This window comes from Hipposideros armiger, unplaced genomic scaffold, assembly GCF_001890085.2.
Source record: "Hipposideros armiger isolate ML-2016 unplaced genomic scaffold, ASM189008v1 scaffold_37, whole genome shotgun sequence".
Taxonomy (NCBI): Eukaryota; Metazoa; Chordata; class Mammalia; order Chiroptera; family Hipposideridae; genus Hipposideros; species Hipposideros armiger.
Genome location: NW_017731387.1, coordinates 4778058 through 4791679, shown reverse-complemented (window position 1 = coordinate 4791679; position 13622 = coordinate 4778058). Strand labels below are relative to the sequence as shown.

The 13622-nt window shown below is 55.9% G+C and overlaps 1 protein-coding gene across 3 annotated transcripts in view; it reads right to left on the bottom strand.

The window, feature by feature from the left end:
• Positions 1–738: 738 nt before the first annotated feature.
• Positions 739–13622, bottom strand: part of NAV1 (neuron navigator 1) — a 195497-nt gene continuing 182613 nt past the window's right edge. For all 3 annotated transcript variants that reach the window (XM_019638044.1, XM_019638045.1, XM_019638046.1), the window contains 11 exons: positions 13428–13596; positions 13043–13140; positions 12817–12912; positions 12438–12597; positions 11534–11769; positions 10688–10842; positions 10489–10560; positions 9898–10094; positions 9397–9515; positions 8206–8403; positions 739–6921 (listed from right to left, as the gene is read on the bottom strand). In XM_019638044.1, the coding sequence (XP_019493589.1) occupies positions 6826–6921; positions 8206–8403; positions 9397–9515; positions 9898–10094; positions 10489–10560; positions 10688–10842; positions 11534–11769; positions 12438–12597; positions 12817–12912; positions 13043–13140; positions 13428–13596 (1596 nt within the window). In that variant the 3' untranslated portion in view covers positions 739–6825. The remainder of the gene's footprint in view (positions 6922–8205; positions 8404–9396; positions 9516–9897; positions 10095–10488; positions 10561–10687; positions 10843–11533; positions 11770–12437; positions 12598–12816; positions 12913–13042; positions 13141–13427; positions 13597–13622) is intronic.

The following is a 13622-nucleotide window of genomic DNA, read 5'->3' as shown; positions in this document are numbered from 1 at the left end:
CCCCGAGACATTCTACCTGGCCATGGAAGGGGTGCAAGAAAGGGACTGTGGACTCCAGGGCTGGTGCCGGGAACCGGCTCGGGAACAGACGCCCCTGCGCAGGCAGAGCCTGGGGGGTTATTGGTGAGGCCTCCAGGGCACCAGCTAGCGGTGCCAAGTCCGGTTCTGAGGCTGGGCGCTGGGAGAGGGCCCTCAGGGGCTAAGTCACCCCATCTGAGGGTTCTTCCGATAGAATGGTTCCCCGGTTTGTTGAGAAGCGCTCTACGCATGCGGCACTGCCATGTGAGAGGGGCACTGGGTTGTCACCGCCGTTCTCACGGGGAAGAGCGCTTCCCTGCACCTCCACGGGAGGATTTATTTCCCTCCCTTCAGTGGCCAGAGAGGCTGAACCCCACTAGAGCAGCTTCTTTCCTCATAGGTTCACTTGTACCCCAAGAACACTTAGGGAAGTCTAGAGGGTGGTACATTTTCCAAACGTGTGGCAGTCGACGGGGGGACTTGAGAACCCCGACTTCCAGTCTGGGTGTTTTGGGTACTGGTGGAGTGTTAGGTTAACAGTGTGCAAGCAGGAACCGCCCTCCCCCCGCCCCGCTCTCGGCAGCCAAAGGGATCAGAGATTCCCGGGCCCCGGGGGGGTTTTAGCTCCGGGTTAAGATGGCCACAAGCAGTCTCACCTTCCAGGTCAAGGAATGAGGCACAAGATAAACGGAGACAGAAACCAGACGTGAGCTAGAGAGAACCGGTGGACAACACAGGAGATAACTTTATTGAAACGCAAATGGCATCGGAACAGATGAGTCTTGCTGGGAGGAGACATGCCTGATGGTCAGAGGGCCCAGAGGGGGGCTCTTCAGCAGGCCCTGGCATGGATTTGATTTTCAACCAATTTGATATTTAAAACGAATTACTGGGGGGACAGCCTGTCATGATTGTTACCGCAACTATATACATTGCTCTGCTTTCCAGGTTCAGGTTTGCTTTCTCTACCTTAGATACAAAAGGGGGTAGAGTGACAGAGAGGAGGGTCAAATGAGAAAAATCCACAGACATACACATAACCTGGTTTGAGGTTTCCTGCCCAATAAATTAAGAAGTGTTGCAAAAGTTCCTGCCCACCTTCCTCAAGGACCGCCGTGCATTTGAGAAACAGACTCCATCACGTAAACAATGCCGCCTAACACAGGACTGGGTGGGGGGAGGAATCTAGCAGGGGTTGGGATTCATTTTTTAAAAGATTGTTCCGTTATAAAAAGCATTCGGAAGTGGGAGGCCACTGGGCAGCAGCAGCTGGGACTGGCGGGGACGTGGGGGCTCCTGCCTGATGACGGGAAATCTGTCTCAGAGAAACGGCAGGGAAATGTAAGAGCCACAGATGACCCAAGGACCCACCATCGGCCTTCTGGGGACCCAGGGGGTGATGTGAGTGCAACGGTTTTACGCCGCCTTCCTCGGGCGTCAGTCCTTTCTCCAAAGGCTGAGTGCGAGCGCGTTTGTCCTCTATCCACAAGCTTTCACAGGGAAAGCCAACAAACTTAAACCCAAACCAGCTGTAAACAGCCTCATCCGCCAGAGTCTGTGCGTTTGGAAAGATGCAAAGTTCCCCTTTTAAAAGATCTTGTCGCCATGGCTGAGTAGTTCTGAATTCCAGTCCCCGTGAGGAAAGGACAGGGTGGGCCCAGGGACTTAGGTTCCCAGGACCGTCTCTTCATCGTGCTGACTCCCTTGGGGGAGCAGAGCAGGGCGAGAGGGGCCCATCCTGGGATCCCAGCGCCCTCACTTGTTAGCTGCCCTGGGGAAGGAGACCATGGTCAGGTCCTCAGACCCATTCGTGCCCTTTCTAACTCAGATAAGGGAGAGCGATGTTGCCGGGGAGCAAGTTGTCATGGAAACACATATTGGACTTTTTGACCTTTCCCATGCTGTTGTATCAGAGGGCTCAGAGTAGACACAAATGATCCAGCTGAAGAGCCCTCCCACTGTTTTCCTTTGCTGAAGCCCCTTGGTTTGGCAGGGTCCCATTTTCAGAGCCACGAGATTTTTCTCTGAAAGTGGTCTTCTATGAGGAGAGGCTAACACTCCCTTAACACCTCCCCACCAAAGCACACACCCCCTTTCTTCCTGTGCTAGATAAAAACAAGCACGAGGACAGTGACTTTGAAATAAAAGTCTGAATTATAATCTAGGACCTTCTTCTTTTTGGTCTTAAAGATCCTTAGTCTGGGAACTCTGATACTTGGGCTTTCCCTCTAAAACAGTGAATCACAAACTGGAGTGTGCATCTTACCCAGCGGGTTTGTGAGAGCCGACTGCTGGGCGCTACCATGAGAATTCCGGCTTTAACACGTTCCCAGCTGCCGCTGGTCTGGAAACGCATGGAGAGAACCATTGCTCTAAGTGAGAGTTGTTGAATCAAGGAACCAGGGGCCACTTACTCCCATGACTGCTGTTGTCATAGGAAATTCTCCATGGCATGATTGTTACAAAAAATAGCCAAAACACCCACCCAACTGGGAGGGCCCAGTAGACACAGGTTTAATTTTCAACTGCACTCATCTCCCTGTAGCTCCCAAATTTTGATTGGTGTCCTGAGTTTGAAACTCTACCGTCTTCCAGTTTACTTCCTTCTTCCCCAGGGCTAGGCCAAGTGGACACACATGGACCCTGGCAGAGAGAAGAGCCACGCGGGTGGCCCCGTAGGCCCCTGATCAGGTTGACGGAGGGCTCATGAATATATATAAAGCTGATTCCATTAGGAAGGGCAGCATCTTCAGGCTTTGGCCTGTTGGGAACGTACCGTCCCTAAGACCATTTTATTACTAATGGCCACAAGCCAGAACTGGCCAGTAGTCAGTCATCGTAAGAGTGGACCACATTTCTTCATATAACCAACTCCATTAGTAAACCCTCTGCAAAAGCACATTTCATGCCACCACTGGGGTTGGCTTGTAGAGTCTACTTTACTAGCTTCAGCTTAGCTGAGGCCCAGGAGGAAGGAAGGAAAAAAAAATGGTGGAGTAATAGTTGGTGATCTGAGTTAATTCAGCACTTGAACCCAGTATTAAATGTGGGATTAGGACAGAACAAGTAATTCTCCCAAACACAAGGAAGGACCCTAATGTCTCATGCAGGTCTGTCCGTAATCCTGGCTTGTAGGACCAAGTCCCACTTGGCCAGGCAAACCTCCCCATGTGCAGGGCTTCTGTCCATGGTGCTGTCCCAGGTGCTGAGGCGTCGGGAAGAGCGGCCACCACCGCCTCCTTCCTACTGTTGTGGGATACACCACAGGAAGTAGTTACCCCTGAGGCCACGGAAAGGGGGTGTCTCTCTGAATGGTATGAGCCTTGTAGGAGGAAAAGATAGCGATGTTAGGTCCACTTGGAGTCTTGCAAACTAGGAAAGCCAGAAGGCGAGAAATGAAACAAAAAGAAAATCATTCTTTTGTGCCAAGTCCTTGTGGATAGATTGGTCAGAAAGTTGGGAACTCCAGACCAAAGCATGGCCACCAATGAGGACTTCCTTTGCAAACCCTCTCACCTGCCGGCCTCTGGCTTCCCGATGGTTAAGACTCCCTGAAAAAGACGTCAGCATAAGGATTCACACAGAGACAGGTGAGCACCGCAGAGGGCCACAAAGCATAGATTTTAAAAAAAATATTCTGTGAAGCCTCGGGAGACAGGAAACAGCAAACTGCTCTGTGAGACACACGCACACACACACACACAGACACACGGACGTGAGGTCCCAGAGGAGCCTCCGTGACCGAGAATTTTATTGTTAGTGCCTAGGCAGGTTCAAGAAACAAATACACTGGACAGAATGTTGGTCTTCTTCATCTGGAAATGAGAGGGCTGCTGCCGAGGACCGCCTGGAGCTGTGGCTCGCGCGGGGTTGCCGCTGGGCGTGGAACCGAGTCATCTGCTGGCCAACTTTGGTGAGGAATGGAGTCGGGTGCTGGAGAACAAGGGGATAGCACAAACTCCAGTCTCGGGCTGGATTCTCCTGAGGGTGCCTAGGTGTGGAGCATTTAGCTAGGGGACCCAGTTTTTCTTTTTTGAGGGGTCCCAGTAGTCTCCACCCAGAAGCAGGTGTGTGGGTAGGAGAACGCTGTGGATTTGCTCTCGCTGTTTGTTCGATCTAGGGCGGTGCTCAGGTTTTGTTGCAGAGATGTCTGGATGAGCGACCCAAGGGGTTATAGCACCATGAGGAGGCTCAACCTTCGGCAGCTGCCACATGACCGTGATTCCTCGGTGAAATGACTGGCCCCACAACTGTAAACAGGGTCCCAGGCTCCAGGGGGAAGATGAGCTGCTGCACCACCACCTCGTGAGATGGGCGCTTCCTGGCGGAAAGCACCTGGAGGCCTGGGCTAAATGCAGCGATCAAGTGAGAGCAGAGGGAGGGGGTGCATCCCAGGAACAGACGAGAAGCTGGAACAAGAGAGGCCCCCAGAAATCAACCCGCTGAAGCTCCAAGTAAAATGCACGGTGGTATCCATGGCTACCAGGCGGACAAGAATCCCTTTGGGGGTCTGAGGCAGTTGGAATGGAGGAAGGGGCTGTCCCCTTTCCTTTTTGTCAAGTAGCCAGTCACACCGATGACAGAAGGCACTGGCTGCGCAGCACCAGAAAATGCAGAGTTAAGGGCTCAACTACCGGGTGAAGATGGCATTGAGAGTCTGAGCCCTGCCATGGGGCCAGGGCTCGGAAGGGGCCTGGGTTTGAAGGAGGCCCGGCCATCTTCCCTTTCTCGGCGCTGGGGCTGCCTCATTCCACACAGCAGGGACCTTAAGGCAATGATGTCAGCACCATCCTCAGCCAGCCTCTTCCCACCGTATTTTACCGTTGACTTGGGTGGGAGATCTTCACGGCACACGGACAGCAGCCATTGCAGTAACGGCCTCCGTCCGGTGTAAAGGCCCAGCATTCCTGGGCAGAGGCAGAAGCTTGCTCGGGGAACAATCCAGATCATTGTTTGGCCCTAAATGAAAACATTCTGATGTGAGGACTCAGACGCCTGCACCCCGGGTGGGTGGGAGCGCGGTCCTGGTGAGCGTGCCTGTAGACTTGGACAAGGTCTTGTGCCACTCAGGAAGCTGAAGAGCAAACGCGGGGCCCGCTCGTCACACCCCGAGGTGCTGCGTCCGGGATGGGACATGAGCCTCCCCAGGCAGTTCAGAAATGGCAGGAAGGAGACGCCCCCCCGATAAGCAAGAACCCCACCGTCCTCCAGGCCCAGCCTACCGGATTCCAGGCCTTCAGCCCCAAAGGCCTCCCCAGCTGGCTCCGGAGGCTTTGGCTCCATTTCTCAGCTGACCCTGAAGGTCTAGATAACAAGGGGATGTCCTACTACGTGGAGAACGCACGGGCCCAAGTCTTTTTTGAGCTACTTAGTGGAATGAAGGAAGACAGACCACCAGGTCTCCGGGCGGCTTCTACAGAAGGCAGATCCCTGCTGAAGGCACATCTCTGCCACCAAACACATGCCTAGAGCCTCATATTCTGATGGGGACTATGCCACACGGATGTCCGGTCTCTTATATGTGAATTTTCACTTGCCACAAACCAGTAGTAAAGGCCCGCTAGGAGTTGGAATGGAGCCAAGCAAAGTGGCCGCCACCAGAACCGCGCCGTGAGGGCCGACAGGCGGCAGAACTAAGAACGTTTCTCGTTTCCCCATTTTCCTCTAGTCCGTGGTGAAGCTGAGCAGCCCTCTTGTCAAGACGGGGCGACACCCCCCCCCACGAGGCTGGCGGCTGAGCTCCCAGGCGGGATGTGTGCTTTCTCGTAGGGCGGTCACAGTCCCTCTTCTCCCACTATTTCTGAACCAATGTTTCATGTCCCGTACGAGCCCCACAGATGCCAAAGGTAGCAGCATGGAGGGTGCCCAGCTGTGCCAACTGGATGGCGTCAGATTCTCCACAGAAAATCCACTTGGAAAAGCCAAACCAGCCCCTGGAAAAGCAGCCCAAGCATCTCATGAATGTGTGAGGAGATGGGAAAAAAAAAAAAAAGAAAAAGAAAAGAAAGAAAAGGAAAATAAATAGGCGAATGGGAGGAAAAAATAGCAAAACAAAAAACAAAAATGAAAAATAAAAAGAGGGGTTTATTGACGCTCGTGCGTTAAGTTAGGGGTAGAGACCGATCTGGCCGGCGTTCTCTGAAGGCTGTGACGTTGTTTTGGGGTTTGGCGACTTCTCGGCTTGGCAGCTGTCCCTGCATCATCCGGGGGCCGGCGGCGCTCCCCGTCTTGGCACCTGGCTCCCCTCTCCAGCTTCATCTTCTCTGTTTTTTTTTTTTCTTCCTTTTTTTTTATTTTTTTTTTATCATTTACAGATTGAGTCAAACGTTTTTTAAACCACATGCTGCTTTTTCTGGGCTCCAGCCAGATCTCGGGGAGGAGTTGTTGGCAGTGGTGACGGGGCTGGGGAGGGTCTGCACTGCCCTCAGGTTCCCCGCACAGGACGTCTCGGGAAGGAACCACTGCAGGTTCTTTTCATGTCTTCCGAACCCCTCCCCAGAAAGCCCAGGAGTCTGTAATGAGACGAGACACCAAGGAGGAAGACCCAGGATCATCTTCTTCCCAGAGTCATGACAGGAGGCCAGTCCACGTGTCTAGGGGACATACGTCCCCACACGCCACCCCACCAGTCCGTACTGGGACGTTCTCAGAGGTGCAGCGCCGAGACCCTGCCCTGGTCCTCCCCTCCTCCTCCCTCCTGTCACCTCCGGGCCAGGGAGCCAGGCCCCCAAAGAGGAGCAGGGAGAGGAGGAGCCCACAGAGCTGGCGCCGCGCGCTGCTGTCGGGGTGACAGTGACTACTGGGCCCTCAGAGCGTTGCCTGGAGGTTGGGGTCCAGGATGGTTTCTCGATCGGGAGACTCGATGTAATTGGCAGCTTCCTGAAGTTTCAGCAGCATGGCCATCTAAAAAGGGGCGAAAAGATGGATCAGTACGGGTTGGGGTTCAGGGAAGCGTACAAACTCCAGATGGGGGCTTGTGAGCTCAGAGCACAGAGGTCGTTGGTGGAGGAGCTGCCTCAACTCGGCTACCCTGCCTGGAGCGTGCGCTGCGCACGGGCTACGCTGCGACGTGTGGGGGATGACAGACAGGACAAGACCCGTGTGCCGGCAAGGTGCCCCCTCAGGTACAGAACAGAAGGCCAGGGCGTGCCAGCCAGTGCCGGGAGGGCCGTGCCAAGTGCCACGAGGTCGTCAGCCCACAACAGGGCCCGTGTCCCCCCGGCTCACATACCCACTGCCCACGTCACGCCGGAGCCCGTCAGTGCAGTCACCCTCCCCTCTCGCTTTCCGGTGCCGCTAGCCACCCTCCATGTCAGCTGGGCCCGGTTGAGCCTCTAATTCAACCTGCCTTGCACGTTTTTACACAGATAACATCTGTTTTCAACAACGTTCGCATTTAAATAAAAATGTATAATGACTAAAGCAGAAGAATTTCCTACTTGAAAGGGAAAACTTGAGGGTGACAGGATTTGTGCATGTCAGCTTTCCACCGACGCTGCTAACGGAACCTGAGGACGGCGTCACGCGTGAGGGCCCCGAAGTCTCGGCTTCCACATGCGCTATTTTGGCCAAAGCGAACCGGTATCTCCTCGTTTTAATATGTTTTTCCTCAACTACTGGAGAGGTTAGGGATCTTTTAATGTTCTTACTGGCCATTTGCATCCCTGTGGTGAAACGCCTGTTCATACCCTTTGTTCACTCTCCCGTTTGGAAGTGTTTGGGGGATTTTGTATATTTTAGGTGCTCATCCTCTTTTGGTTATGGGCACTGCTCCTATTCCCCGGGTTTGTCACTCGAGTCTGCCTGCTTTCTGCAGGGGCCCGTGAAACCCGGGGGACTGAAGCCCTGTCAGGACACTGGCGATAGGACAGGTGGCGGGAGACACATGCTAAGGTATTCTGCTGCTCTACCTGTCTGCCTGGTATTCCCACCTGGGGTCTGCCGGATGCCCTGGGTCCAGCTGGCACGCATCCTCACTTTGCTGAAGCCAGGTCCAGGCCTACGGTCTGAACGACGCAGGATTCTGACACTCAGAGCCCCTCGTGGGCCTCCCCGTCGTCCCCCCCAGCCCCTCTTCAGTCTCAACCTTCCTGATACTGTCCAGGTACCCCCATCAGGGCACGTGAGGCATGAAGACTTCCAATTCTGCAACTCTCTTACTCCTATGTGACAAGGGCTCCCACTCACCAGAGGGTCTGAGTCCAGAGAACTTGGGGTGCAGTCTTTGACTGTTCTGTCCTCAGGGGGTGAGGCGATGCTGTGAGGGCCCACGGTGGGGGGCGGCAGGTGGTACAGCTTTGACTGGTCCTGTTGGGCCGACGGCCAGGGAAGAGTGTCCCGGACCCACTCCACTGGGTCCTCCCAGGCGGCTTTCTGTCCGTGTACCTGGAGACGAGGAGACGTGGGTTACGGGAGAGGCACCCAGGCCAGTGGCTTGCTCAGGTAGCTTCCTGGTGGCGGCCGTGCTGCCTCAGGTGTACACCCTGAGGCTCTGAACCCATGGAATTTCCCCCCACTTTCTAACAGGGGAAAAACGTTGATGTAAACAGATAAAACCATTTTGTGTTAAAACTTAACACGTACAAATCTTAGGACCCCACAATTTTACTCTTCAAGTAGGAGATTCTTCCTTTTTGGCAATAATACCTTTAAAAATTGTTTTGACTTTGTTGAAAACAGATGTTATCTGTACAAAAATGCTTTTAAGTTGGAAAACTGTTCACAATCAAAATGAAATGAGACAGTGACTTCTGGCATCAGCCTGACAAGATAACACCATCAGGAGGCACCTGTCACAACCACCAGTCACTTTCACGGACGGTGCACGGCCAGCAGGTCCAGTCGTCACGCCTGGACCTGATGGCCTGGACGGATGTGACCGGTCACCCAAGTTACTGGTGACAAAACCTAGGTGGCTTTAAAAAATGACATACATCTTCCTTTTGTACAGAGCTCTTAGTCTAAGATTTAAAAATCCTGTCACGTATTTCTTGTGTCTTTAAAACAACCTGGTGGTTTAGGCAAAATCTATCATGTCCTTTTTCAGGTGAGGATATTAAGAAGGTTAAGTAGCTCAGCCAAGTGTCACCCTACTAGCCATCAGCTAAGGCTGTGACAGGGTTGATTTCATTCTTAGCTCATTTCTGTCTCTATTTGCTCTGATCCCTACAGTGGTCCGAGTCCAGCTGAATGCCTGGCCCCGGGGGCAGGGGTCAGGAGGCCATCGGCTGAATGGTGATGCAGGCAGCAACGCAGCCTCGTCTGCCCAGCGCTTTCCTCACTGCGCCGTGAGGGAGAACCCAGCTGGCCCCGGAGCCCGTGTGCAACACTGAGGAGGGCCAGCCTGGCCGTGGGGACCGCGCCCGCAGGGCGGCTCACCTTGATCCCGTCCTTGGCGCCTTCCTGCAGGTACGGGATGATGGAATTGTTCCACAGGTCGATGAACCAGGTCCGGAAGTCCTCAATGCCGATGGGACAGGACAGGAAGAAGCAGGGGCCTGCGGGAGGGCGGAGGCCGTGAAGGCGGCTGAGAGGGGCTTCTGCAGCTCCCTCCAGCAGGCACAGGGCTCCGATAACCACGGGGTCAGGGACATTCAGGTGCGGCAAGCCTGGGAGAGCTGCAGACGGCGGCGCCGTCCCCCACTTCGCAAGGGGGAGTGAGGTGCGGGGTGGGGGCCGGCTGACGCCCCCCAGTGCTCCATCCCCTTTTCCACTAACTGGGACACCCGAGGGAGGGGCTCGCTTCCTGAGCTCGAGGTTTGCCTGTGTCGTGGTGCTGACGGCGCTGGGAATGCTGTGGGGTCACTGAGTGGCTCTAAGTCTGCACCCAGAGGGAAGGAGGTGCCCACAGATGGCCGAGCGGGACGGGCTGGCCGGTACCTATGAGGAAGTCCGAGGTGCTGTGCTTCTCCAGGAAGGTGTGCAGGTGGTACCAGAGCTTGGGCACCCAGTCAAGCACCCGCAGCAGCTCTTCCCTGTTTGCATTGACGTCGCTGTCTGACTCCACCAGCTTCCGCCTCAGGTAGCGCACCAGGAAGCCGTTGGCTGGCTCCACGTTGTTGGAGAAGGTGAGCATCCTGCCACCGTGGATGGAAGTGGGGTCAGGGTGGCCAGGGGATGTCGTCGGGGACCGTTCCTCCTCCTGCCTGCCTCCCACAGAGGCCTGCTGGCTTTCCTCTCAAGTCACAGTGGGCTCAGCTGAACTCAGGGCAGCAGCCCTGGGCGGGCAGAGCTGGTTCTCAAACCAGGGACTCTCTTCAGATCAGGCCTCACTGACCTCACTGACCAGACCGAGGGGCGTGCGGGCAGAGAACTGGAGTTCCAGCTGCGTCTGAGCTCTGCTGACCCCTCCCTTTCCAGCCCAGAAGGCTCTGGCTGGTTCTTTGCCACTATCTACTGCTGACGGGCCAGATCCGGGCACGCAACTGTTTATAGACCCTCGGAAGTTTCACCCAGGGCCGTGGTTCTCACCTGAAGCTCAAGTGCAAGCCGTGGTTGGGTGTCATCTTCACAGGCTGGTTGGTGGTGCCTATGATATAGGGGCTGTGGGCAGAAAGAGGATAAGCCTTTACTGAGGCACGTCGTAACGTCGTAACGCTTGCGTTCTGCCACACACACCTGACGGACGGGACCGGCCTCACCCTCTTCCCGCCGTGACAAGCCTGCTCACCATTTGTGGTACTTGCAGGTGAGGGCCCCGTTGACCAGCTCGCTGATGGAGCCGGCCTCACTCAGGTCGTCCAGCAGGATCACCAGGGGCACATCCCCGATTCCCGTCTCCCGGTCGATCTGGTTGGCCAGGTTGGAGAGGTACAGCTGCAGATCCTGAAATAAAAATGGCAGGAGATCAGCACTCAGCAGTCGTGGGCACATGGTCAGCCTGGGCCAGAAGGGATTTCCCTGGGGCCTCTGGTCTCCGTTGGATGCGCTTGGACACCCGACTGTAGAAGCACCCTCCCAAACAGTGGTCCCAAGGGTTCTAAAGCTACCCTCTCGAGCAGTGGTCCCTAAGCCTCCCTCCCCCAGGTGGGGAACACTGTTCCCTAAAGGGACCTTCTTTGGGCTGGTACCATGAACTCTCTCAGTGGACCTGCCTCACCATCTGGGAAAACCAACACGTGAACCAACCCCACTGTGTTAGGGTGTGCTGCTCAGAGGCAGCAGGGGACCACACAGTATGCGACACTTAATTCGGAGTGCTTCTTCCCAGAAAGCCCAAAGTCAGAGAGTAAAACTGAAAAGAAAGTTAACGGGGAGAAAAATGAGGGGACGGGGTTGGCAGAGAGTGAGGTGGTTGTGAAAACAGTGTGGTTTAGACGACGATCAGGTGCGGGGAAAGGCACTGGACGGAGAGGGCAGGGCCAGAGTCTAGAGAGAAGAGTGGAGAGGGGGATGCGATGGGGAGAGAGGAGAGGGAGGAAGATTAAGGCAGAGGGAGAGGAAGAAGAACAGGAGGCTGGGAGGGGCCGGGCCGAGGCCCTGGAACAGCCGGGCAGGGGTCCCGGGAGGCAGCCACCTTGCAAGACTGCTGGTGCATGTTGAAGGTGCTGACGATGCCCTCGGTGACCTCGCGGCCGGAGCGCTCCACCAGGTACTCCGCCAGCCGGTTGGTCAGGTAGGTCTTGCCGGTGCCGCTGGGGCCCGAGAGGACCAGGCGCCGGTGCTTGAGCAGGAGGCTGATGTAGTGTTGCATCATGGGCTTGGGGATCAGCGTCTCGAACACCAGGCTGTCCACACACTTCTCCTTTAGACCTGCACCCCAGCCCCAGAGAGTGTGAGTGTCGGCGGGGCCCTGAGGATGACAAGGGACCCTGAGGGCGTTTCCTTCTTCCACCAGGAGCCCGCCAAAAAACTCAGAGCCACGTGCCCAGGGTCCACAGGACTCCCCTAACCTGAGGGATAGGCGGTGAGCTACGGGTGCGTGGGTGGGCTGGGCAGAAATTTCCCTGTGACCAACTATGTCCCTGGGAACAGAAGTCACGAGGGTCTTATCCTTTTATGTCTCATTTTACGGTCATCCTCGTTCTCTGTGGGGGTCTGGTTCCTGGGGATACCGAAATCCGAGGCAGTCCATGCCCCTTACGTAAATGGCAGAGTATCTGCATGTAACCTGTGCACACCCTCTCTCTGGACTTGAACTCATCTCTAGATACTTGCAATACCTGATACAATGTAAATGCTGTGTAAACAGTTACACTGTATCATTTAGGGAATAATGACTGTCATGTTGCCATCATAGTGGTTGTGTGCATCTGCAACAATGTAACACTTAAAGGACACTTTGCATCCGGGTGGGAGCCTGTGAGGATGGCCCGCCAGCTATTAACGGTGGAGGTTCTCTTAGCTGCTGCATGGATCCCTGGGGGTTCTCTGACAGACCCCGCCCCCCTGTCCCTTCACCCCAGAAGACAGAAGCTGACCTTTGAGGGAGACCAACACGTTATTGACACCTCGGCGGCAGGGAGGCATCTCAGGGGGCTCTGCATCCAGCACGCGTCTCACGTGGCTGATGCTGTAGCCGTGGATGGAGTCGGTGCTAAGGCCCAGGGTTGACGCTGGGTCCATCTTAGAAATGTAGTCCTGACAGGAGAGCAGGGAGTGGAGAGGTGGTGAGGGACACCAGGGAGACACACACACACGGCCAAGCCCGAGAGGGGAGCAAGCGGACGGACAGGAAGGAGCGCGTTTTCCCGCCTCGGCAGCTGTCCGGGAGGGGGGGCAGGTTCCCACGATCCTGGTGTCTGCACGGGAGCAGCTGTGGAGGAGGGGCTGCCCCTGTGCGAACACGGGGCCCCGTACCTTGAACACCTGGAAAACAGCTTCATCCAGCATCTTCCAGTCCACCTTCCCACTGACCTTGCTGCAGCCCAGAAAGAACTCCTGCTGCTTCAGGTCCTGTGAGGCCAAAGGGGAGCCTGTGAACCCGCGGGCACACGGCGCCCAGGAGCTGGCGCTGCTCTGGGGGCGCTCAGGGCGGGTGGCCTGCGTCCGAGTGAGTGCCGCCGGCCCTCCCGCAGGTCCTTACCCCTCTGATGATGTGCTGGGGGGGCAGCCGCACCACCACGCGAAGGGTGACCTCCTCCTTGGGGCCACCGGAGCTGATGCCATCCATGGGCGACAGGTCTGCAGGCGGGGACAAGGGCTGTTGGCTTTAGGGCACCCACAGGCTTTCCTACCCCGTCGCTGTCCTTCCCAAATAATTCTTTATGTGTCGCAGAGAAGCAACAGAAGCCCCAGACGGGACAGCAGTCGGGGCCGAAGGAACATAACAACGCTTCGTGTCCCATGATACTGGCGTCCACTGGGTTTAGGCACTGTCACCTCCCTGGCCCAGGGAAGATGCCACCGGAGCACGTGGAATGGTGTGGCGGTGGACCAAACCCTCTGCTCCTCTTCTCCCAGATAGGTACCTGTGTCTGTGAGACTTGGGCTGAAGGAGTGGGTGAGAGCGAGGCCCAGCGAGCGGCGAGGTGATGACAATGCGGATGACCCAGGGGCCTGCCCTGGGGGGGCGCCTGACGAGGGGCCCGGGGCGACCTTCAGCCGGTCGTTCTCTGCTTTCAGCAGGTCCACCTCCAGCTGTGGCCAGAACAGACAGGGTAGGG